Genomic DNA, 26,596 nt, shown 5'->3' on the forward strand with positions numbered 1-26,596 from the left:
AAGCTAGCTGGAGGAACATTTGAAAACACAATTCAATTCGATCTGATGTTTTTGTACGACAGATATACAGCGATTCACTGTACGAAAAAGTCTCAAAAGTGTCCCCAAAACGTCTCGCTCCATCGCCCCCATATCGACCCCTTTTCGTTCCTTTGCCCTCGCGTCGCCCCTTTTCGTTCCATCCCGCCCCCCTGAAAAATGAAATCGCCCCCTGGGGGGCAATATCGCCCAGGTTAAGAACCACTGGTCTAGACTCTAGGAAGTCATCAAACTCCAGTAGACAAAAGTTATTATAACTAAGGAAATAGAGCACTGGCCAGATGTTCTTTAATATTGTTTAGATGGGTTGGAAGGATGAAAAGGAATTGAACTCTGATTGGCTCGTGATGTGAGTGTTGGACTTGCAACTATTTAGTCCATATTACAGTACTCAGTTCATATTGTATCAAGGAGAGAAGCAAGCTAGAATTAAGGAGAAATTTCCTGACAGTTAGAACAATTAATCATTGGAACAACTTGTCTCCAGAAGCTGTGGGTGCTCAAACAGAGGCAGTTTTTAAGAAGAGATTGGACAGCCATTCATCTGAAATGGTAGGGTCTTCTGCCTGAGCAGTGGGTTGGACTAGAACAGCAGTTCTCAACCTGTGGGTCAGGACCCCATTTGGGGTCAAACAACCATTTCATAGGGGTCGCCAAACAATGCAGTCCACCATTTTCCCCCCTTTTCCTTACTCCCTTTTATTCTATTGGGTTTTGAAAGCCAACAGAATAGACTCTCTTGAATAGAGTCTAATTCTATTGGCTTTCAAAAGCCAATAGGAATTGTCCAGGCTGTCTCTGCCCTGCTGAGCCCGGCAAAAGTCCCATTCTGCAAACGGTGCTGCAAGTTGTCTGCAGCGAAGGCGAGCTGTCTGGAAGTTTCCACCCCTCCCTGCTGAGCAACTACTAAAAATGTAAGTAAAAGAGGGCCAGGGGTGGGAGGCCGGCGGATTGCTGGTGCACGTGGGGTCCGGCGGGTGCCTTACTTCCCTTGGGCTGGGCCAGCTGGTGGCCCAGCTGGTGGTTGCCCCTTGCCAGCTACGCCTTGGCCGGTGCAGGGGGTGGCACCACACATGTGCGGCGCTCCCGGGCAGGGAAAGTCCTCGACTTACGACCGGTTGGGTAGTCCTCAACTTATGACTGGTTGGGTAGTCCTTGACTTACGACCAGTTGAGTAGTCCTCAACTTATGACTAGTTGAGTAGTCCTCGACTTACGACCGGTTGGGGGTTGCGGCATTAAAAAGGTTGAGAACCATTGGACTAGAAGACCTCCAAGGTTCTTTCCAGTTTTGTTATTATCGGCAAACAATAAAAATGATCGGCACTCAGCTAGGTGCAGCTTCTGGGTGCAACTTTTGCCAGCCTATACTGCACAAACGAGTTCAGTTTTTCAAAGCTTTGCAAAAGCTTGTCACTTTCACATTTTAAATTATACATAGCCTCCAGTCGCTCTATGAGGATATATAAATACAAAACCTCGATGTACATGGGGATGCTTTAGGAGAAGAGGCCAGCCTGCTGAAGGTCTGAAATCTCCCAAGCACGTCGAAGAGCTTCTTTGATCACAGATTTTAATCACGACCATCTTTTACGTTCGGTGCATTTCCTTCTCATAATTGCACGTTCTCCGTTCTCTTCGTATGTTCCAATCTCTTGTGCTTATCGGTAGATATGGGGCAGGGGTAGGCAACCTCGGCTCTTTTATGACTCATGGACTTCAACTCCCAGAATTCCTGAGCCAGCATAGCTCTGGGAGTTGAAGTCCATGAGTCATAAAAGAGCCGAGGTTGCCCACCCCTTATTTGGGGAAATGGGGGGGGGAGAAAGCGCGGAAGCCCCCGTTCTTTTATCAGAGCAACACCGCAGCGCGCGCAGCTCCGAACTGAATGAAGCGAACCTACAGGCGACCGCAGCCCGCGCTGAACTGAATGTAGCCCCCAAGTAGGATTGGTTGAGTGTGTGCTTATCCCCCACCCCTCCGCGCGCCTGATACTTCGCTGGCGCCTGATTCGCCCGCCTAAATACGTCTTTCAAGCAACGGGAACCGGCCGTCATCCCCTTTTCCGGGTTGGCCACGGTCAGAAGCGGGCCTCGCCGCTTGCCAATCAAACGACAATCCAATCAGAAGCGGCGTAGCTTCAGCCATGGAGTTAACCAATCATCTGCAAGTTGCTTGTCAGTGACGAGATTCAAACGCCGGGAAACGGCACCTCCACCACGATCCCTTCAGGTGACGAGGAGTGTTAATAACACGAACGTGGTGAGTTGCTCAATAAATGGCTCTTCCCCTTCGGGCCTCGGTGGAGTCTTGCTCCGTTAGTGATAGGCCTCCTCTGAAAGCGAGCGCGGTGCCTTCGATGCCCTTCTGGCTTGCGGGCCTCTTCGACGGCCGGGCCTTTCTCACCAGGTTCCCTCCAGCTGGGAGGCGTTTTCGCACGTCTCTGTCCGTTTTACTGCTTTTTCCGTCCCCTCTTGAGTTGCTGCCCTTCTCGGTATATTCATTTCATTTCCCCTTCCTCGACTGCCCACCTCGCCTCCCGGGTTTTGGTTTTGACGGAAGGCCGAGCTTCCCTACTCGCCGTTTGGGTTCCGCTGATCTCTGAGCAAGATCCTGATTTCCAAATCCTCACCATAAAAAAGGGGTTGGTCAACCAACTAGTGGTGGGATTCAGCCGGTTTGCACCACTTCGGCAGAACCGGTAGCTAATTATTTGTTGCCCAGGCCCTGAATGGACTTCCAGAAGCGGCATCCACACAGAGAACCGGTTGTTCCCATATTTAAATCCCACTACTGCAACCAACCCTTTACAGACAAGGCCAGAACACATTCAAAAGGATCAGGGAGCCAGAGTGAGGCATGAAGTGCTGCGCTCAGACGTCCAGTTTTTTTTGGGGGAAAAAGTGCTCCTGAAAGATTCCATGCATTTCTGTAGGTGGTGTGGGTTTGAATGTACAGATGTTTTCTTTCCCATAAAGTGGTTTCTAGTTGTGCCACGGGTTCTCAACTTTAGGGGTGCTGCAACTCTCATCCCTTTACTTGTATCTACGTATTAGGCAAAACAATGGTAGAATCCTCTTATTTTCCAAAACAAGATCTTTCAACAGGAAGCAATCGGGAACGCAGCCAAATTCATAGCTGCTTCTCAGGGGAAAGGATTACTGCACAGCCCCTGAGGGCATTACTTTTACTCAACTTTACCCTGGCCCAGAAAAACTCAACTCTGCTACCATCCCTCTGGGCAGAGTGGGAGCAAATACCCAACAGTGATCCAGCCTGGAGCTGATACATCACTGATGCCTGCCGCTGAACCTTGGAAAGGAAGCAAGTGCTTCCAGTCCTGCTTGGAAAGCTACTTGTTGCCTTGTCCAAACCACTTGCTGGAGAAAGAAGGTATCAACCTAGGTTGCCTGACATGTATGTTTTTGCATTCTGCCATTTAGGATTGCATAAATATTCCAGTCAGAACAGAGTCACTTTATATAATGAGATGAGCAACATATATATGTATACATTTAAATGTATATATATATGTATGTATGTATGTATATATGTATATATATATATATCAATAATGACATTAAAAATAAAAGTGTGATTCCTGGGTATATTCATCTTCCAAATAACCAAAAAACACATGAGCACCAGGAATATTATAAAACTATAAACGTTTAATACAATAAATCACCTAGCTTTCGTCGGCAACTGCCGACATTGTCAGGGTACAATGTTAGTCGATGGGAGAGTTTATTTATAGGTAAAGCGCTGCTTGCACCTGGCTCATAGATCTCGTCACCGGTCCCAATTGGCTTAGCCGCACTCTAGTCGTAACTTCTGTATCAGTGACTGCTTTTTTTGCATCATCTGCCTACGTGTGTGTTGTTATGCATTCTCCCCTCATGTGATCCTAAGTTGGGGGAGTTTTCTCCCCCCCCCCTTTTTTGATTAGTCAGGAGCTCCGCATCTCTCAGCTGCCCTCTCTTCTCGCACTTTCTCCCCCCTTGTCCGGGCTGTCCTGCTATGGTGTAATCTCTCTCCCCTTCCTCCTTTCTGTATCCCCCATCCACATCCCAGTTGCTATCTTTTCTCTTGTGGGGTTGCGCCCTTAATACCTCCCATTGGTTCTTACTCTCCAGTCTCCCCCTTCCCGTCACACTGTCGTCGTTCTTGTGGCTGCTGTCCAGTCTGGCGTCTGCTTTCTCCTCCCCCCCATTTCTAGTACTGTTGGTCTCTGTATCATCCCGGGCGCCTCGAGCGTCAGTTCGTGAACCCCGTTGGCGCAATCAGGCCGTCTCTATGGGGCAGATTGATGTAATTGTCCTCCCCCTTCTCGGGTGTGGTTGGCCTGTCGCTGTCTCGAGCCGGCTCCTCCCATCTTCCCCATTCGGGGAGTCCAGTGGAATCCTAGGTTTGTTGGTCGGCATTCCTTCATCACCTGACATTCCCTTTGTTTTTTGGGAGCGTGGGTGGATGGAGATTCTATCAACCGACGTGTGTCTGGCTGAGGAATTCTGGGAGTTGAAGTCCACAAGTCATAAAAGGGCCAAGTTTGAAGACCCTTGTGCTAAATAAATAAAAAATACAGAATAGAATAGAATAGAATAGAATAATACCTTTATTGTCACTTTGAAAGTACACTAATCGGCATACATTAAAATGAAATTTCATTGCATACAGCTCTCAAAGGGTCACCGCCTCCGATATACACTACATGTGACAAATATAAATAAATACAGAATTATGCATATGCCCACATATATGTTCGGGTTATGTATACATGTGCAGGGCGAGAAAAATGAATCTTGCAAGTTTACCAGACGGATGGCATTGGGAACAAAGCTATTACAGAATGCTAGAAATACTTCGAAACCTCTTCCCAGAGGGGACCAATAGAAACAGTCTGTAAAGTGGGTGTGTGGGATCTCTAACAATGCTTTGAGCTCTGAGCACATAGCGCTTAAATAAGCAGCATCCTAAATACCAGGAAGTGAGCTTCCTATAATCTTCTGAGGCACTGCTGCCACCAGACCAGACAATGATGCAGTTTGTTAAAATGTTCTCAGTTGTGCCTTTGTAAAAAGTGGCCAGGACAGAAGGAGAAAGATATGCTCTCCCCATCCAATGCATGAAATGCAGATGCTGGTTTGTACGTTTCACTAAGGATGACGTGTGGAGAGACCAATTCAGATTATTAGTTATCTGCACCCCCAGTTACTTAATACTGTTGACCACCTCTATGTCTGCGTCCTTGATACTAAGTGGAGTATGAGTATGCTGGCTCTTTCTAAAATCTACAATGATCTCCTTTGTTTTATCAACAGCAAGTTCTATCTACTCATCCTGAAGCAGTTGTTTCCATTTCTTCCCTCCTAATGTTAAATACTATACTTGGCTTCTTTTGCTTCTTGGCCCTTTTAATTTCTGTGCTGCTACACATTTATTTTCTCATTGTAACAGATCTTTTTCTTGATTTGCCCTGCACAACAAGTTGGGAATTGATTACGTGCACGGGAACAGGTCAGTCCCCTGGGAGAAACCATATGTATCTGCCTTGGTTAAACAGGCTGGCCAATGTGTGAGGGATGATTGTTGCTGTACTTTTTACCAATTCATTTTTCAGATGAGCAATCAGAATCCTACCCAGTGTTTCAATTTGGCCAGAATATATACTGTGTTTCCCCGAAAATAAGACCGGTCTTACATTGATTTTTGCTCCAAAAGATGCATAGGGCTTATTTTCTGGTTAGGGCTTAAATTTGGGGAAATGTGGTACTAAATGCATCTGTCCAACTGACGATCTTAACTGGGGCTTAATTTTGGGGTGGGGCTTATATGATGAGCGTCCTGAAAAATCATGCTGGGGCTTATTTTGCGGTTGGGTCTTATTTTGGGGGAAACACGGTATGTATGGACCCTATCATTACAAAGCTATGTTAAACCTTTTTCTGAAGATAGTAATGTGTTACTTTTATAGCTATCCTAACCTTGTATGTAGAAGGAGATGAAACGCCTTTTTGTATCATGGATTTGGGAACACAGATCCTTGGCCCTTCCCTCTTCTACAGTTGCAACGAAGCTCAGTGGGACCAAGGCAGTAGAGAGGATGGCCAGGCTTTTGTCAAAGCTGTCATATTATTTGGGAGTTTGTTCTGTGAACTCCCAATGGTATTTCCTGCCACTTGTTTTTTGAGCCACTCTGGCTGTTTAAAGGAACAGGAAGAAAGGTTACCATGTAGGTCCAGTAGGCTGTCATGCCTCCTTTTGGAGGCAGAAATACCAGCAGTCTTGAAGGAGACTGTGATGAACCCCCTTCTGAAAAGGCTATCCCTAGATCCAGAAGATTTGGATAACTATCATCCGATCTGCAACATCCTCTTCGCAGCCCCCTAGTAGAAATGGATTATCTTTCTCTTTCTTAGTCAGACTTTGATATGGGATAGAAATAGTGTTGAATGGTGTGTGTGTGTGTGTGTGTGTGTGATTGAAGCCTCCTGGTCCTGTTAGACTTCTTGGTGGTCTTTGATACCAATAATTATTCAATCTTACAGAACCCACTCATCAGAGTTGAGGATTGAGGGCACTGTTTTGCAGTGGTTCTATTCCTTTTCAGGGGCCAGTTTTAGTCTAAAGTGATAGGATGATAGGAGGCAAGAAGTTTGGTGATACCTTGGCTTCTATTATGTGCAGTGCTGCAAGGATTGGTCTTTTCTGCTCTTTAATATCTGTGTGAAACTCCTGGGAGTGGCCAGTGATGATATCAAACTCCTGGTGTGCCAGTTGTATATTTACCTAGTGGAGGAGGACTTAGTTGTAATCAAATTGCCATCACCACCTGATTGCACAATTACAGCACATTTTACAGGTAGTCCTTCAATTAGGACAATCGAGCCCAAAATTTTCATTGCTAAGTGAGACAGTTATTAAGTGAGTTTTGCCCCATTTTATAACCTTTCTTGCCCCATTTGTTAAGTGAATCACTGAGATTGTTAAATTAGTAACATGATTGGTAAGCGAATCTGTCTTCCCCATTGACTTTGCTTATCAGAAGGTTGCAAAAGATGACCAGATGATCCCAGGACACTGCAACCATCATAAATATGAACCAGTTGCCGAGCATCCAAATTTTGATCATGTGACCAGGGGGATGCTTCAACAGTTGTAAGTGTGAAAGATGGTCATAAGTCACTTTTTTCAGCGCCTTTGTAACTTTGAACAGTCTCTAAACCACGGGTTCTCAACCTTCCTCATGCCGTGACCCTTTAATACAGTTCCTCATGTTGTGGTGACCCCCAACCCCCCATCCAGCTGGCCGGGGGGGTATCAAAAACTTGACCAAAAAAAAGGAAAAAAAAAGAAAAAAAAAGGGAAAGTATAGGTAGTCCTCGACTTACAACAATTCGCTTAGTGACTGTTTGAAGTTACAACAGCACTGAAAAAGTGAATTATGATCATTTTTCTCACTTATGATTGTTGCAGCATCCCCAGGGTCATGTGATTTACATTCGGATGCTTGACAACTGATTCATACCTATGACGTTCACAGTGTCTCAGGGTCACGTGATCAATGGCCAGGGGGCGTGGCCAGCTGATCACTCAGTTGCAGAGGGCCTGTGGGGGGGGAATCTGTGGGTCTCTGGGATGGGACTGGGGTGGGTGCCTGCCTTCCTTTCCTTCCTTCTCTCCCCTTGTCCCTTCCTTCTTTTCTTCCTTTCCTTCCCCTCCCTCTTAGTCTTTTCCTCCTTCCCTCCCTCTCCCATACTCCCTTCTTTTCTTCCTTTCCTTCCCCTCCCTTAGTCTCTTCCTCCTTCCCTCCCTCTTTCCCATTGTCCCTTCTTTCCTTCCTTTCCTTCACCTCCTTCTTAGTCTCTTCCTCCTTCCCTCCCTCTCCCATTGTCCCTTCCTTCCTTCTTTCCTTCCCCTCCCTTAATCTCTTCCTCCTTCCCTCCCTCTCTCCCATTGTCCCTTCCTTCCTTTCCTTCACCTCCTTCTTAGTCTCTTCCTCCTTCCCTCCCTCTCCCATTGTCCCTTCCTTCCTTTCCTTCCCCTCCCTAGTCTCTTCCTCCTTCCCTCCCTCTTTCCCATTGTCCCTTCCTTCTTTCCTTCCTTTTCTTCACCTCCTTCTTAGTCTCTTCCTCCTTCCCTCCCTCTCTCCCATTGTACCTTCCTTCCTTCTTTCCTTCCCCTCCCTCTTAGTCTCTTCCTCCTTCCTTCCTTCCTTCCTTCCTTCCTTCCTTCCTTCCTTCCTTCCTTCCTTCCTTCCTTCCTTCCTTCCTTCCTTCCTTCCCTCCCTCCCTCCCTCCCTCCCTCCCTCTTTGTCCCTTCCTTTCTTCCCTCCCTTCCATTGTTTCTTCCTTCCTTCCCTCTCTCATTATCCTTTCCTTCCCTCCCTCTTCGTCCCTTCCTTCCTCCCCCCCTCCGTGCCCAGGAAGGGACAAGGGGAGGGGGATAGGCTGCCAGCGTGGCTGGAGGCTTTGCTGCCGGTGGCCATGGTGACATGCCAAACCTGCCTCCAGGTTACCAGAGACAGAGGAGAGCTCTGCCCATTTCACTTGCTCAGCTTCGCCAGAAAACATGCCGCTTGCTAAGTTAGCAGAAATGCCAGGATCAGCGCCAGGCTACAGCTGATTCGGGCTTCTGCTAAATAAGCAAGCGGCATGTTTTCTAGCAAAGCTTGAGCAAGTTTGCTGGGCAGGAACCAAGGAGAGCTGCTACAGCTGACCTGTTTCTGGGCTGCTCTGCAGAAGTGCGGATCAGCTGTAGAGGCTCACCCCGATCCTGGACAAGAGGGAAGAAGGAAGGATGGAAGGGACAAGGGGAGAGAGGGAGGGAAGGAGGGACAAAGAGGGAGGCGAAGGAAAGGAAGGAAGGAAGGGACAATGGGAGAGGGAGGGAAGGAGGAAGAGACCAAGGAGGAGGGAAGGAAAGGAAGTTCCAGCAAGCAGAGGCTTGGCAGCCCGGCAAGAGCGCAAAGCCAAGGAGAAGAAGGTAGCGGTTTCCTCCCAAATGGGGCTCCTTTTCTCCACCCCTTCCCTGGGTTTGTGGGGAATTTCTAGTCATCAACGCTGACAGGTGCTCCTTCGAGCCTGCCGCGAGCTTTCTCACCCCCTTTGCTTCTCCCCTCCCCGCTTTCGTGAGGATTGTGGTGCCCTTGGGAAGCCGATCATGCTTTGAAGCTTAGGAGAGGAGGAGGAGTCCCTTCCTCCTTCCCTCCCTCTCTCCCTGTCAAGCCCCGGCGGGCTCGACATGAACGGGCGGAGGAGGAGACGAGGACAGGCGGTGTGGCAAAAGAGACCGGCGGCCGTCGCCAGACCTCTCGGTGACAAGCGCAAGTTCGGGGGTCGCCAGCTGATGGGCGCAAGAGTTGGGTGCTGTGGCAGCTTCCCCTTCGCTGACTTGCGTGCACAAGAAGAAGTCAATCCGGTTGCTGCACAATGAGTCTCTGGGGAGGGCGGGGCCTTGCTCTGCACCTGCGCTCTTTATGCGCCCCCTGCAGGGCACATTTGGTAGAGTTCGTGCAGACTGGCGCCAAGCAGCATATTTTCCACAAATGGAGTAGGGGGGGAGGGAGATAAGGCAGTTGACAAGGCCTGCCTAAGACCATCGGAAATATGTGTTTTCCGATGGTCTTAGGCGACCTCTGTGAAGGCTCGTGCGACCCCCAAAAGGGTCGCGACCCACAGGTTGAGAACCGCTGCTTTTAACAAATGGTTTTAAGTTTGGGACTATCTATATATTGGATTGCTCTTAAAGACAATTTAAAAATTATAATTGGTTCGTAATACAGTGACTTGTGTACTCTGATTCTCAGCAATGGGAACAGCTGTATTTGAAGAAATTAAAACAACTAGAGAAATATATTATGAAGTTAGATGAAAATCTATATTCTTATAGAATATTGTTTGTATTGAAGAAAAGAATTAAATTGGCACTTTTTGCTATTCTCCTTTCTAGTGGATTAGGTGTGTATCAGATAGCATTCTAAATGTGTCTACTTCCCTAGAAGGAGCACTACAGTGTACCATCAGGAAGTGGGCCAATTAAGATCCAAAATGCATTTGCTTGTTTCCAAACTCTTGCAAGTCCATATTTGTTCAAGATGCTAGGATTAGTTAAGGCAAGGGAGTGATTTGTTTATGGAAAAAAAAATCAGTTTAACCAGAGGAACAAACTGAGCAAAACCTTTTATTGCCAGTGGGAAAAGTTGCATAATGTGGTGATGGTGTAAATGCAAATTATTTCCTCTCACTTCCACTTGAGTGAGATTTGGGGCATTAGGTCTGGTGTTGGTATCAAACTGTGTTTCTTAATTCTTGTGTGAGTGTGGGAATGCCTTGTTGAGAGCAAGATTCTAAAGTAGTAATCTTGCTTAATTCTAAAGGATTATTTAAGATAGACTGAAATATTTTGTGTCTTCATGTGCATATGCAATTATGTTAGAAAATGAATATGAGATTACTGTTGACATTTGCTTTCCAAATTCTTTTTATTTCAACTTACAATGGTGGAGTTCTTTATAGGATTATGTTATGCTTGGTGTCATTGCCCAGTACGAGTAACTTAGAGTAGTGTTTTCTTAGCCAATATGCTAAGCTTCAAGTCGGTTTAAAATTATATTAAACAAAAGAATTTATTGGCTAAATTACAGAATTATAGATAATGATCAAGTCTTGTTAATACTTGAAAGATAAAATCTAAAAATATATCCTATCTTTTCCTTTAACTATGGGTTTCTCTAGCCTAGCTATAACCCACCAAGCTAATGATCAACAGAGCTTAATAAACTGTGAATCTATAAAACCAGATGTAATAGTAATAGTAGTAAAGTTGGAAGGGACCTTGGAGGTCATCTAGTCCAACCCCCTGCTCAGGCAGGAAACCCTACACCATTCCGGAAAAATGGCTGTCCAGTCTCTTCTTAAAAACTTCCAGTGTTGGAGCATTTACTGCTTCTGGAGGCAGGCTGTTCCACTGATTAATTGTTCTCACTGTCAGGAAGTTTCTCCTTAGTTCTAGGTTGCTTCTCCAGTACAGGAGATGGATAATCCACGGATGGGTTTTCTCTGTCTGCCTGCTCTTGAGACCAAGTAGCCAAAGCTTGACACGCCCCCACTTCCTGTGGAGTCCATTCTTAACTTGGTCTCTGCTCGGAGAAGACTCGTTTTGGCGTGGCTCTCAGCTTATCAGGTTAGACAAGAAATCCATTGATTGATTATCCCTTGATAATTGGCTTCCCCTTCCCAAAAAAATTTCCACCTATAGGAATTTAACCACAAAATTTTCTGGGGATCAGTCCTGATCTCAAACCTAAAATTAAAAAGGGGATTGGTGGGGAGGGAAATTTCCCCACAGATATCAGCCAGCCCCAGGGCTCTGGGGGGTGAAAAGGGGGGGAAGAAGGCATCAGCAGAGACTACTTGCTGAACCTTTTCCTCAACCACTAAGTTTTCCTTGGGATCATCCCTGATCCTATATTAAAATTGAAAAAGGGGGTGGGGGGGGGGAAAACTCCCCACGGATCCCAGTCAGCCCCAGGGCTCTGGAGGTGAAAAAAGGGGGGGGGGAACAAAGGCATCAGCAGAGACCACTTGCTGAGCTTTTCTCCCCAACCTTCCAAGGGATTTTTTCCTCAAATTGGGGGAAAAAATAACAATCTCCAGGTCCGGATTCAAACTTGAATTCGGATCATCGGAGATTCCCTAGCAGCCCAGGGCAACCGCGGGCGCCATTTTAGTTGCCGTTTTCAGACAACAAAGGCAATCCCTGACTGGGATTCCCTTAAAATGTCACAGCGCGCCAAATTTAAATCCCCGGGCACAAGCAGCTTCTGGGAGGCTGCGGAGCTTATCTTCAGAGGGAAACGAAGCACAGGAAGGGAGTAAGCCAACCAAGAAACGGAGGCTAGAGAACCCTCCTGGGATCTGCAAAGCCCTTTTTCAGGGAGAAACGAGCTGTGGCTGCCATCTCTTGCCAGAGAAAGGCAAACCGAGCTTAAGGAAGCTCTACATCATATCTGGAATCACTGATAGAGGCGGAATAGGAGCACACAACCAGCGCTCCACCCCCGATACACACATATAATAATAGGACAAAATATAATAATAATAAAAATAGATACATAAATTTTAAAAATAATAATAATAATAATTAAAAAAAATTTTTTTTTAAAGCTAAAAATTAAGCGACTGCAGGGCCAACAGGCCTAAAGACAGAACACACAATATTATCATCATCACCATTATTGTTGTTGTTGTTATTATTATTATTTTATTATTGTTGTTGTTCCTATTATTAGTATAATAGTAATAGTATTAATAAGAATAAATTCCGCTCTAGGTGACCGCCATTTGATACCTGCTGTGTATTAAGTCAGGCCTACAGACCCTTTTGAGGTCGCCACTGATATTTTTTGCCTCCCTTTTCCTTTTTCTACTGGTGCACGTTGCCTGGTCACCTAAGACCTCCGGGCGGAACCCAAAGAGTGGTTCCAAACGTGCCTTCGGTACCTCCCTCAGCTACCGTGACCTTAGCCCAGAGAGAATATTTTTGTTGTGGTCGGGTGATCAGGGGAACAGTCCTGGTACTTGTTCCAATTTCGCTCCCGCCAATACTTGCCTGCCTGAGCGTCTTCTCAGTTTTTCTGGGACTGCTCAAGCGGAATGGAGGGACCCTCGTTGCCTCAATCCATGAGCACGACCCCTCCACCTCCCAATTACGGCTGCAACACACCTTCTGACCAGAAGGCGGCAGGCAAGTGCAAAGCGAAGACAAAACACTCGCTCAAGAGGCCCTCCAAGTTGGCGGAAAAGCAAGCCAGCCGTAGGCACCAGGCCCTGGAGAAGGAGTTCTCCAGAGCGCAGAGGCAGGCCCAATTGGAATTGGTTCAAATAGCGGCCACCGAGATGGAATTACCATTGGGTCCATCCACATCAACCCAGAGCGCGTGGTCCATTCCAGGAACACCGCAACCACTGGATCCGCCATCTACATCAGCCCAACAAACAACCATGGCGGCAGGCACAACCACTGAGTCCAACTCTCCACCTGCGGTCACCACACCCAAAGGTAATGACATAGGGGACATCTGGGCAGATGGACGGCTAGAGGCCCTATTAACCAAAGTGGTGGACCGAGCCCTAGCACAGCGCTCCGCCCACCACGACCAGGGGCCCTCCATCTCAGCCATGCCACACTCGGAACTCCCCTCAGAGTCCTCAGGCATTCAGGAACCCGTCTCCCCGGCCCAGTCCTCCATGAGTGGTTATTCTTCACCACAAGAGGAGGATCAACCTGGGATCTCTATGTCAGAGGATGAGGAACTTCCCCCTGAGCCCCCCTCAGGGGGATTATTTAATCCCAACCGCTTCCTCACGATACTACGCAAGGCCACAGCCATTGCGGACATGGGGACGGATCAGTTTTCTCAGCCGCAAGCGACACCGGCCACCACATCCAGACCCGTATTCGTAGAAAAGGTGACAACGCAACACCATATACCTTGCCCCGCCATTTTCCTGAAAGGGATCAAGAAGCCATGGGACTCTCCCGCTTCCTTCCCATCAGTGAGTGGTACGGACAAAAAATTATACAGCACTGCCACAGACCTCAATGAGGCCTTAGAAATTCCTAAAGTAGATGAAGCCTGGACCCCCTTGGTCTCCCAGACAGCCATGGCTGGGGACCTAGTGGAGGCCCTTAAGGCAGATGACAAAAAGTGGGAACAAGCCTTTCGCAAAACCCACCAGACAGCGGCATGGGCCATCAAAGCAGCCACCTCGGCCTCCTTTTTTGTCCGGGCCACCCTCATCTGGTTGCAACAACTACAAACCATAGTTCCTATGGAGGACATACGAACACACCAGGACCTGGCTAAGATGGTAGCAGCCACGGAATACGCTGCAGACGCAACGTTCCAATCGGCCATTTTTTCATCCAGATCCATAGCATCCAACATAATTGCCAGGAGAATGCTATGGCTAAAACACTGGCAAGCTGACACCAAGGCTAAGTGGCGGCTAGCGACCGCCCCTTACTCAAGCAACGGTCTGTTTGGGGAGGCCTTGGACCCCTATCTTGTAGAGAACAAAGACAAGCGGAAGGTCATGGCACACTTGAACAAAAGGTCAGACAAACGTACCACACCTTACTTTCGTAGGCAGTCCTTTCGCCAACCGACAACCACGCCTATCAGTCAGGCACCCAAGCCATTCACTCCCAGGCAGAACAAACCGTACGGCCGCCCCTACGACAGACCGGGGTTCCAGCCCAGACAACAAAACCAGTCGAGACGACCCTTTCGTGGAACGGGTCGTCCGTACCGGAAGACAAAATGACTCCTACATAGACCTACCCATTGGAGGAAGACTAGCTCACTTCTTCCACCAGTGGGAGCAGACCTCCACGGACAACTGGGTACTACAAACCATCCAGTCCGGGCTGTCCCTGGAGTTCCTGGTCACACCCCCAGACCGACTCATCAACTGCTCGGTCTCCAGGAACCCCACCAAACGCAAACTCATGCAGGAGGCCATCCAACACCTGTTGGACATTCAAGCAATAGAACCGGTCCCAGCGGAATACAGAGGCAGAGGATTTTACTCCATCCTCTTCGTGGTTCCAAAGACTTCAGGAGGATGGAGGGCAATCCTGGACCTAAAAAACCTCAACCGCTACATCACATACAAAAAATTCAAGATGCAATCCCTTCAGTCCATCCTGGGAAGCATCAGAGAAGGAGACTTCCTGGCATCGATAGACCTCACGGAAGCCTACCTTCACATCCCCATCCACCCAAACCACCGCCGGTTCCTACGTTTCTGTTACGGGGGAAAACACTTCCAATACAGAGCTCTCCCCTTCGGTCTATCTTCGGCACCCAGGGTATTTACCAAGATACTAGCAGCGGTAGCCGCCAAACTGAGAAAAATCCCAATACGCGTCCAATGTTACCTAGACGACATACTAATCCAAGCAACATCCCTACAGACAGCTCAGGCGGACGTAAGGACCGTCATTCGCGTCCTCCAATTACACGGATTCTCAGTAAACTTTCAGAAGAGCCAGACAGTTCCCTCGTCCAGGCTGCTGCATCTGGGGGCCATGATAGACACAACCAACTGTATGGTCTATCTCTCCCAAGACCGGGTGGCCGGCATCAGGGAACTGGCTCGCTGGGTTCACAGGCAACGTTCAGTTCCGATACTAACACTTTCCCAATTATTGGGCAAGATGGTGTCGGCCATAGCCATTGTACCCTGGGCCAGGCTCCACCTACGGGAACTACAGTGGTTTCTGCTCCCGTACCAACAGCAGAACACCAGCGCATCCAACCACCTAGTCAGGGTCACGGCACAAATCCGCAGGGCGCTACGCTGGTGGTGCTCTCGGGCCGTGACCAAGGGGTCACCCTTCAAGGAACCAGTCAGAGTTACCATCACTACAGACGCCAGTCTGTATAGTTGGGGAGCCCATCTGGACTCCCAGTTTGTACAGGGACGTTGGTCCGCCACGGATCTGAGAAACAACATCAACTGGCTAGAACTCAGGGCTATCCACCTAGCCTTGCAACAATTCAAAGACAGAATCAGAGGCCACCACGTTCTAGTCCTAACAGACAACGTAGCAGCCAAGGCGCACATCAATCGGCAGGGGGGGACCAGATCAAAAACCCTGATGACAGAGTCACGACTCCTATTCAGCTGGGTAGAGCCCAATCTGAAGTCACTAAAAGCGGAACACATATCGGGGGTCAACAACCAGCAAGCGGACTTCCTAAGCCGCACCACAGTGGACCCTTCGGAGTGGGGGCTACACCCGAACTTGTTCCTAGACATCTCCCGCAAGTTCGGGTACCCGATCCTCGATCTGTTCGCATCATCAGACAATGCCCAGCTCCCCAGATTTTACTCTCGTTACTTCAACCCGCGAGCAGAGGGGACGGACGCTCTGAGAACTCAGTGGCCTCAGGGTCTGCTTTATGCCTTTCCCCCACTACCACTCATACCGGCGGTCATCCGAAAGCTGATTCAGGAGCGGGCAGAAGTGATCCTAGTAGCACCATATTGGCCACAGAGACCGTGGTTCGCCGACCTGATGAACCTGTCTCAGTCGCCCCCATGGAACATTCCCCCTCATCAAGTGTCCCTACACCAGGGAACCATCAGTCACCCGGAACCCCAATGGTTACAACTGACCGCCTGGCACTTGAGCGCCAGATAATGGCACAGGAACTATTCTCTCCCGGGGCCATTACCATAATTCAAGCTTCACGCCGTCCGGCAACAAACCGCATTTATGACTCCACTTGGAAAAATTTTTGCCTTTGGTGCAGGGAACGGCAGTTTGACTTACACAAACTCTACATCCCTCAGATAGTAGATTACCTCTTGGAGGGACTAGACAGAGGCCTCGCCCCCGCGACCATCCTCAGGCAAGTGGCGGCCTTGTCCACCCTCCTCACCTGCACGGATTCGGTTCCCTTAGCTCACCACCCCAGGATCCGCGCCTTTATCAAGGGCGCCTATAACACCAGACCTCCAGTAATTCACAGGTACCCGTCCTGGGAACTACCGCGAGTCCTTCACGCACTCACTCGGTCACCATTTGAACCATTGGCGACCGTTTCCTTGCGACACCTGTCGCTAAAGGTGGCGTTCCTGATTGCCATCACATCGGCCAGACGAATTTCGGAACTGGCCGCACTGTCAGTCAGAAACGACCTATGCATTTTCCACAAGGACAGGGTGGTCCTTAGGTTAGATCCTGCCTTCATACCGAAGGTGAATTCACTCTTTCACAGGACACAGGAAGTAATTCTCCCAAACTTCTGTCCAAATCCAACACATGACCGGGAGCGGCAGTGGCATACATTGGACGTCCGCAGAGCCTTGCGGCGTTATATAAAGCGTACAGAACCCTTCCGCAAATCGGAGGCCCTATTTGTGTCCTTCCAAGCGGGCACCTTGGGGCGGAAAGTTTCCGCGGGCACCATTGGAAGGTGGATCCGAAGCTGTATCGCAGAAGCTTACAATGTATCATCCCTGCTGCCCCCAAGTCATCTCACAGCCCATTCCACCCGAAGCGCTGCAACTTCGGCGGCATGGGCTACCCAGGCGTCAATCGAGGAAGTTTGCAGGGCCGCGACATGGTCCTCGCCTTCCCCGTTTATACGACACTACAAGATAGACCGCTTTGCATCGGCGGACGCCTCCTTTGGTAGGAGGGTCCTCCAGCAAGTTGTCTCAGAGATCAATCTACCGGCCTTATCTGTTTCCCACCCCTTGGGACAGTGAGGCTTTGGTACGTCCCATCCGTGGATTATCCATCTCCTGTACTGGAGAAGGGGCGTTGGTCTTACCTGAACGCCTTTTCTCAGTACGGAGATGGATAATCCACACCCACCCCAAGGCCAGCAGGCCGCTAGTAGGGAGCTGAGAGCCAATACCTCGTCAATCATCAGCCAATTCGCCCTCGTTAAGAATGGACTCCACAGGAAGTGGGGGCGTGTCAAGCTTTGGCTACTTGGTCTCAAGAGCAGGCAGACAGAGAAAACCCATCCGTGGATTATCCATCTCCGTACTGAGAAAAGGCGTTCAGGTAAGACCAACGCCCCTTCTCTCCTTGATTAGTTTCCATCCGTTCCTTCTTGTCCTGCCTTCAGGTGCTTTGGAAAATAGCTTGACTCCCTCTTCTTTATGGCAGCCCCTGAGATATTGGAATACTGCTATCATGTCCCCCCTTGTCCTTCTCTTCGTTAAACTAGACATACCCAATTCTAGCAACCGTTCCTTATATGTTTTAGCCTCCAGTCCCCTAATCATCTTTGTTGCTCTTCTCTGTACTCTTTCTAGAGTCTCAACATCTTTTTTACATCGTGGTGACCAAAACTGGATGCAGTATTCCAAGTGTGGCCTTACCAAGGCATTGAAGAGTGGTATTAATACTTCACGTGATCTTGATTCTATCCCTCTGTTAATGCAGCCTAGCACTGTGTTGGCCTTTTTGGCAGCTGCAGCACACTGCTGGCTCATATTTAGTGATTGTCTACTAGGACTCCGAGGTCCCTCTCACAGTTACTACTATTGAGCATGGTGCCACCTATGCTGTACTTGTGCATTTGGTTTTTCTTGCCTAAATGTAGAACCTTGCTTTTTTCACCATTGAATTTCATTTTGTTAGTTAGTGCCCAGTGTTCAAGTCTGTCCAGATCCTTCTGTATCTTAAGCCTGTCTTCTGGAGTGTTGGCTAGTTCCTGCCAGCTTGGTGTCGTCTGCAAATTTGATGAGTTCTCCATCTATCCCTTCATCCAAATCATTGATGAAGATGTTGAAGAGCACTGGGCCCAGAACAGAGCCCTGGGGCACCCCACTACACACTTCCCTCCATATAGATGCAGTTCTATTGAGGACCACTCGCTGAGTATGGCCGGTCAGCCAGCTACGGATCCATCTGGTGGTGATTCTGTCTACTCCACATTTTTCTATCTTATCAAGTAGTAGGTTGTGATCTACTTTATCAAATGCCTTATTGAAGTCCAAGTAAATTATGTCCACAGCATTCCTCTGATCCACTAATTTTGTCACTTGGTCAAAGAATGCAATAAGATTTGTCTGGCATGATCTATTTTTGACAAACCCATTTTGGCTTTTAGTAATGACTTTGTTTGCCTCTAGGTGTTCATTGATTCGTTGTTTGATTATCTTTTCCAGGATCTTCCCAGGTATTGAGGTCAGGCTGATAGGTCTGTAATTTCCTGGATCCATTTTTTTCCTTTTTTGAGGATGGGAACTACATCAGCTCTTTTCCAGTCCTCTGGTAGTTCCCCTGTGGTCCAGGATCTTTGAAAAATATAGTTCAGTGGCTCCGATATCACATCTGCCAGTTCCTGGAGAACTCTGGGGTGTAATCCGTCTGGTCCTGGCGATTTGAACTCATCTAGGCTGGACAGGTGCTCACTAACGATTTTCTTGCCTATCTTAACTTGTGTTTCTGTTTTGTTTTTTATGGTACTATTTTTGATAGTTTGGTCTGTTTTTTCCCTTTGTGTAAAGACAGATGCAAAAAACAAGTTAAATAGTTCTGCTTTCTCCCTGTTGCTTGTCACCTTCTTGAACCAATCATTTCCTTCACTTTTTCCTTGTTTTTTACATGTTGAAAGAAGCTTTTTTTGTTATTTTTGACTTTGGTCGCAAGCCTTAGTTCATTTTGAGCCTTGGCTTTCTTCACTTCATCTTTGCAGGCTCGGGCTATTTGCTGATATTCTGACTTAGTTATGTTACCCTCTTTCCACTTTCTATACTTGTCCTTTTTATCTTTCAATTTGTCAGAGAGTTCTTTATGCAGCCATGCTGGTTTCTTTTGAGAGCTGTTATTTTTCCTCTTTGTTAGTATTGTGCTAGACTTTTATTATCTCATTTTTCAAAATTTCCCAAGCTTCTTGAATTGTTTTCCCCTTGAGGATTCTCATCCATGGAATCCTTCCCAAGCCCTCTCTAAGTTTATTGAAATTAGCTCTCTTGAACTCCAAGACTCTAGTTTGACTGTGTTCTATTGCTTGTGCTTCTATAATGTTGAATTCTAATATTGCATGATCACTTCCTCCCAGGGTTCCTATGGCTTTAACACCTTCTATCATTTCATCTCTGTTAGTGAGAATTAGATCCAAAATGGCTAATCCCCTAGTTCCCTTCTCTACTTTTTGGGAGACAAAGTTATCTGCTAGGTTTGCCAGGAACCTGTTTGATCTTCCACTTGGTGCAGAGTTTGTCTCCCAGTTGATGTCAGGGTAGTTAAAGTCTCCCATTACTATTGTGATGTGCTTCCTACATACCTTAGTTAGCTGACTAGCAAAAAGTTCATCTATTTCCTCTGTTTGGTTGAATGGTCTGTAGTATACACCTATGGCAATGTCATTTCCCCCCCTCTTTTATATTGACCCAAATGCATTCAAGACAGTTTTTATCATTGTTGTGCTCTATTTCTGTAGAGATGTAGTTATTTCCTATATAGAGAGCAACTCCACCTCCTCTTTTATTTGATCTGTTTCTTTTAAATAATTTAAATCCCTCTAGCTGTGTGTTCCATGTGTGGGTTTCATCCCACCATGTTTCCGTAATGGCAATAATATTGTATCTGCCCTCATTAACCTGAATTTCTAGTTCACCCTGTTTGCTGTTCATACTCTGTGCATTGGTGTATAAACATTTGAGTCCTTTGTGAGTGGCCCTGTGCTTCCTTTCTACATAACCTGTGTGGTGCCTGAGTTCCCCTATTGTCTTACCACCTATTTGGTTAGTGCACTCTGTGTGGCACTCGCTATTAGAGGCTTCAGTTTGCTTGATAGCAGGGTTGGTATTCTTGTCCACACATCTATGCTACATGCACTGATAGCCCTATAGTTTTTAAATTGCCGGGGACAGGGTTGTTCCGTATCAATTAACTCCCTGTCCCCGCTGTTTAGTTTAAATTTCCCTCCAGAAAATCTGTGAATTTATAGCCGAGTAACTCAGTCCCTTTTTTTGATGGATGCAAACCATCTCTTCTGTACATCTTTTGATTGGACCAGCTACTGACATCGTGAGTAATATATCTGAAGCCTTCCCCTTTACACCACTCATATAGCCACATATTGAATTGTGCTGTGTGATTGTCAAGCACCTACCCCAGTGATGGCAAACTTTTTAGAGACCAAGTGCCCAAAAACTGGCCCCACACTGCTCAGGGTGGGGAAGGCCATGGAGGGCCTAGTGATGGAACAGGCCCCCAAGGCTTCCCCGACCCAGTAAGATACCTCATGCTTCCCCCTCCCTTCCTGCCGCACCAGACTCACCTGGAAAAGATCTGTCTCCTCTCTGCCGCGGTTCCTGCTGCCACCTGGATCTGAGGCTGGGGGACACTTCCGCACCTCCCCCATGGCCCAATCTGGGCTCCGGAAGCCTTTTCCAGGCCACTGCCGCTGGAAACGGGCCACTGGACGGCTATGTAAGTGTCCCCCGGCCTCAGATCCGGGAGGCAGAGGCCTGGAAAAGGCCTCTGACGCTCCGATCCAGTCTCCGGAGGCACGTGGAAATATCCCCCGGCTTCTGTTCCATTCTCTGTTGTAGAGAACAGAGGCCTAAAGTACCATGAGATCATGTGAGATCAGTAACATGAGATCTTATCCCATTGATCTAGCATGATCTTGCATTAATTTAGGCCTCTATTCTCTGAAGACCTGGAGCAGCCAAGAAAGCAAAGGATTTTGATCTTCTCAGGGTGAGTATTGAAGGTCTGGTGCTTAGGGAGACCTGGGCGGGGGTGGGGAGGGAGGGAATAACCAGGTTGAATGTCGCAGTGCCACTGTGGTCGCTCGTAAAGGCGAATGACTGCTGTGGTGCTGTAATATTCATAATTTTGGAACTTGCTCGTAAGCACTAGGGGGCACTCATCATGTAACTTTGAACAAGCATTAAGTGAACGCTCGTAACTTGGGGATTACCTGTAATAAAATTAGTACTCATCTGATTCAAAATTATGGGCTAATCACCTAAAGTACTCTAATGATTTCCTTTCCACAATATAGAAAAAGAACTGTATCGTAACAAAATCCATATGACTGTAAGTCAGACTTTCTTATAATAATTCAATGTTACTGCTCTAATAATAGGAGTCAAGAAAACTGTAGGTACACTAAAGAGAAGATGGCAAGCAAATAACAGGCCTCAGGGAGAAAGCAGAGCTGTTTAACTCATATTTTATATCAGTCTTCACACAAAAAGAAACCATAGCCCATCGTACCAAAAAAACCACTGCAAAAGATAAATTAGAAACAAAAATTAAAATAAGCAAGAAAATGGGCCCTACCCAACAAATGAGTTTCAGTGTGGAGAAAAGCAAAGTTTTACAATTAGGCAGGAAAAATCAAAGGTACAAGTACAGATTGGGCAAGACCTGCTTAAAAACAGTAACTGTGAGAGGGACCTTGGAGTCCTAGTGAACGATTTCTTAACCATGAGCCAGCAGTGTGCAGCAGCAGCAGCCCAAAAAGCTAATACAATCCTGGGTTGTATAAACAGAGGCATAGAATCAAGATCATACAAAGTATTATTACCACTTTATAAAACCCTAGTAAGACCACACCTGGAATACTGCAGCCAATTTTGGTCACCATATCACAAAAAAGATGTTGAGAGTTTGGAAAAAATTCAGAGAAGAGCAACTAAAATGATCAAAGACCTGGAGACTAAAACATACGAATAATAGCTGCAGGATTTGGGTTTGGCTAGCTAGTCTAAAGAAAAGAAGAAATAGGGTAGACATGATAGCAGTGTTCCAGTATTTGAGGGGCTGCCACAAAGAAGAGGGCGTCAAACTATTCTCCAAAGCACCAGAGGGCAGGACAAGAAACAATGGTTGGAAACTGACCAAAGAGAGAAGCAACCTGGAATTAAGGAGAAACTTCCTGACAATGAGGACAATTAACCGGTAGAATAGCTTGACCCCAGAAATCGTGGGCGCTCCATCACTGGAGATTTTTAAAACAATCATTTTTCTGAGATGGTATGGTTCTCCTGCTTGAGCAGGGCGTTGGACTAGAAGACTTCCAAAGTCCCTTTCTATTCTATTCTATTCTATTCTATTCTATTCTATTCTATTCTATTCTATTCTATTCTATTCTATTCTATTCACTTCACATTTTTGCAGCTTGGTATCATTTTCCTCATTCACATATTTTCTGCCCCAGCTTCTTATGAACTGTCCAAAATTATGAGAAATTTTATGGATGCATAAAAGGATCCACAAGATAAAAATCCATTTTATCTAACACTAGATAAATTTCAAATCAAAGCAGTTCATAATAAAACATTAGTTTCATCATTTTTAAAAAAGTTCTTCATGCAATTATTTTTTCCCCAGTTTTGATCAAGTCAGGTATTTCAGTTACTATAGTTCTAATGAGTCTGCATTGTGTGGAATCAAATACATCAATCCTCTGTTATTAGAAAATTGAATATGTGTGTGTTAAGAATGCAACAGTGGCTGGTTCTGCATATGAATTAATTTTTATGCAGAGGAATCATACTGTGTAACTACCATATATTCTGATAAATGAACACAAACTGGTCTTCATTAACCAATATTTTCAAGAAGGAAAAACAGCCAAGATTTTTGGAGGAAAAAAAAAACCAGGAAAAATATTGAGATGTACAAATGACTATTAAGGTGTGCTTTATCCCCCCCCCCCCAGAAGAGGTAGGGGAACTACTAGCAGTGAAGAGAATTGTTTGAGAGAATGAAAAAACAGAAAAGAGGTTGAACAAGAAAGAGCAACACTAGTTAACTAGTTTTAGCAAATTAATGAAGGAAAGCAAATCTCAAGAATAGATTAAACAGAAGAGTCAGTCATTCCCAATTTGCTGATAATATCCACTAATTCAAATTGTTAGAAATTCGAGAAAATCCAGTTTCCCAAGTGAAAATAAGTCACCATACAGCCTAGAAAGATGGTTAAGCAAGAATGACTCAAACATGTGACCGCCTTTGTCAGCTCTTCAAAGTAGGCAAGGTCAAGAAACAGGTAGTATTAGGAGTTTTAATACACTTTAATGAGGTTAAGATTATTGCAACAGACTTTGGAAAGCTTGTCAAAGGCCCTTTCTATTTCCAGTTATACTTTGCCCAAACAAAGTGGAGCAGTTTTTCATTTTTCTTTTTCAGGCTTTCTACTTTCCCTGGAGTCGGATACCTTTCCTGTAATGGTTCAGCATTCTCCTCCCGCTTACATACCATCACATGCCGCAGGATTGTTGAAAAACATGTGCTCAGAGATAAATGTACTTCATTTAAGAGGATGAAAGTTTAAGGTGTCTATTAAACAGAGCCCCTCTCCCTTCCTTCAGAGCAGATGTATGCAGACGTTAGCTACACCACTAAAAAAGAAACAGGGGCACTAGAAACAATTTATTTTTGAGAGCAGAATTCTTTCCATTGATCTGGTTCACAAGAAGTATTACAAAGAAGTAGAAATAAAGGAAGATTTGAATGTTTTTCCTAGCAAAATATCACCAATGCATTTAGTAATAGATAAAAAAAATGACATTTATCTCACATCCTAGATTGTATATTTTTTTATTTAGACTCAGAATGAGTATGGACTGGGGAGAAGCAAATGTGGCAATTCTGTGAGGTGGCTTTGTACTGCTTCAACTGGTTGCTTTTGGAACTTTTCCCATCTTGGTATGCCATGACTAGATTGTTAATGTGCTCCCTTGCCAGGAAACCTGAATGTATATGCTACACGTGATTATGTCACATTTTCAGAAAAGTTGCTTGGCTGGCTTTGTGGGAACAGGGAAAATATACCATTAAAAACGAAGCTAAGCAAATGCAAATATTTCTTACCACATTACTTATTTTTCAGTGTACAAATTAATATGATTTCATTGCATTTTAACTGAATTCTTAATATATGTGCTGGATAAAGCATAATGTGATAGGTCTGAATTATTCTATTTTACCGAAATGTATAGCATTACAATGTTTTTGCACTAAATTATTTGTGTAAAATACTGGTTGTAAAGTTATCCCAGTATTTAAAGCTAAAGTTAAACATTCAGATTTTTAGAAAGCTCTATATTTAATATGAATTTCCTTTTTCTAGAGATGCAGGAAGACGATTTAAGTGAAAAAGGTCTGTTTGTCGCATCTATTATGAATAGAGTTAGAGACTTAAAAAGCAAATATAAAAATGAAGATAACGTTACAGATGAACTTAACTTTACTAAAGTATCAACTGATACAACAGGTATGCAACGTTTTAGTTAAATTAATGATCAACTGAATAGAATTCCTCCAAATAATGTCTATTTTCTTTATTTTTTTAAACAAATTATGTTTAGTGGACATGTATTAAGTTATTTCTGACATATAAAATACATGTAGTTTCTCTTTTATAACTATTACTTTCTATTTTCCCCCCAGCCTTTTTCTAAGGCAGCTATGTTTTTGTATTGATACTTGTTTAACTGTTTGTTCCCTGAATATTAAAGATTTAAGTAATACTTATTTTTAATAGCCAAATATAAGGAACATTTGTTTGTCAGATAATGACCTAAGCTAGAATGGCCTATTTTGAAATATGTTGCAAACGTGTCTTTAATACTTCATCATGTGTATACAAAAAAGATGTTTCTGTGTGCACAAATACAGTATAGATCAGTGGTGGCGAAGCTATGGCACGGGTACCAGAGGCAGCACTCAGAGCCTTCTCTGAAGTCATGCACGCTGTCGCCCCAGTCCTAGGCCTTCAGCTGGGTTTTATAAAACCTTTTCGCTTTAGGCCTCCGCTGCCATGTGCAAAAAAAAAAAAAAAAAAAAAGGTTCAATCAATTTCAACTTCTTGTGGGAAAAAAAGATCTTGCAAAGTTGGAATTGATTGATTGAACTTTTTAGTCCCACCCAGTCTGCCGTTACCACCGCAGCCATGCCCACCCAATTGGCCACACCCACCCAATGGCCCACACTCACCCGGCACTCGATGATGCATTTGGTTTGCAGTTTGGCCACTCAGTCTCTAAAAGGTTCGCCATCGCTGGTATAGATCGATATAGGAAAACACACATGTATGCTAACATCTTTGTTATGCTTCAATCTTCAGTTACAGAGGGAACTTACAGTGGTCATTTGATACTTTAAGTTTCTTTCAACTAAATATTTGTGATTTGATTGCCAAATGTCTACATTTCTAGGTATAATATATCTTCATATTTAATAAGAAATACTTCCACTCAAAAAGCATCAAAAGAAAATATTTAAGTGTCTTGCAATATCTGATGCTGTTGTGTAATACACACTAACCAACAGTCCCTCTTCACAATTGTTGCGTTATAAATTATAATATGGATATATAATGTGGATTGTTATATCTAGTTAGACACACACACGCACATCTGTTTGTAGGAATCTTTTCCTATATTAATTTCGAAGATGGATTTGTTTTTTTTAATACTGCCTTAAATACACTTTTTGTCTCTGTGTTTTAGATAATTCTGGAACTGTTAATCAGATTATGATGACTGCTAATAATCCTGAAGACTGGTTGAGTTTCTTACTCAAAATGGAGAAAGGGGGCACTTTTCAGACTGACACAAGCTTACTAAATAGATTGATTGGTCGTTACAGCCAAGCAGTTGCAGCACTATCAGCAGAAAAATATAGCCAGAATGAAAATTATGCTCATATTCTGGTTAGATTTGCAGAACTGAAAGCGTAAGTATTTGCAATCTGGAAAAAAATTCAAATGGACTCACTTTAATGGTGTTTTACACAAAACCATGCTGATTTTAACTATGTTTTGTTGAAGTCATAAAATAGTGCATCTTCTAGAAAAGCAAAATAAGACTGTGAGTTTAATTTTAATTGCTTCCTTTTTTTCTCCTTTTGCTTTTGCCCTTGCATTTCTGGATTAGAGGTTTTGACTTTACACAGACCCCATCTAAAACATAAACTAGTCTTGTTACATCAGACCCATCTTAACTCAACATTGTATTTTACACATCCAGCCTCTGGAGTAATCTCAAGGAGGG

General features: G+C 45.3%; 1 protein-coding gene across 3 annotated transcripts in view; it reads left to right on the forward strand.

Moving 5' to 3' along the window:
• The first annotated feature begins 1,963 nt into the window (after nt 1-1,963).
• Nucleotides 1,964-26,596, forward strand: part of TTK (TTK protein kinase) — a 64,688-nt gene continuing 40,055 nt past the window's right edge. Inside the window, exons 1-4 of one of the 3 annotated variants that reach the window (XM_039334442.1) lie at nt 1,964-2,300; nt 23,730-23,875; nt 24,673-24,816; nt 26,054-26,279. In XM_039334442.1, coding sequence (XP_039190376.1) covers nt 24,675-24,816; nt 26,054-26,279 — 368 coding nt within the window. In that variant the 5' untranslated portion in view covers nt 1,964-2,300; nt 23,730-23,875; nt 24,673-24,674. The remainder of the gene's footprint in view (nt 2,301-23,729; nt 23,876-24,672; nt 24,817-26,053; nt 26,280-26,596) is intronic. The other 2 variants (XM_039334441.1, XM_039334443.1) reach the window with 2 other exon arrangements.

Source organism: Crotalus tigris, unplaced genomic scaffold (genome assembly GCF_016545835.1).
Source record: "Crotalus tigris isolate CLP2741 ecotype Arizona unplaced genomic scaffold, ASM1654583v1 scf7180000017631.5181431, whole genome shotgun sequence".
In the NCBI taxonomy this organism is placed as follows: Eukaryota; Metazoa; Chordata; class Lepidosauria; order Squamata; family Viperidae; genus Crotalus; species Crotalus tigris.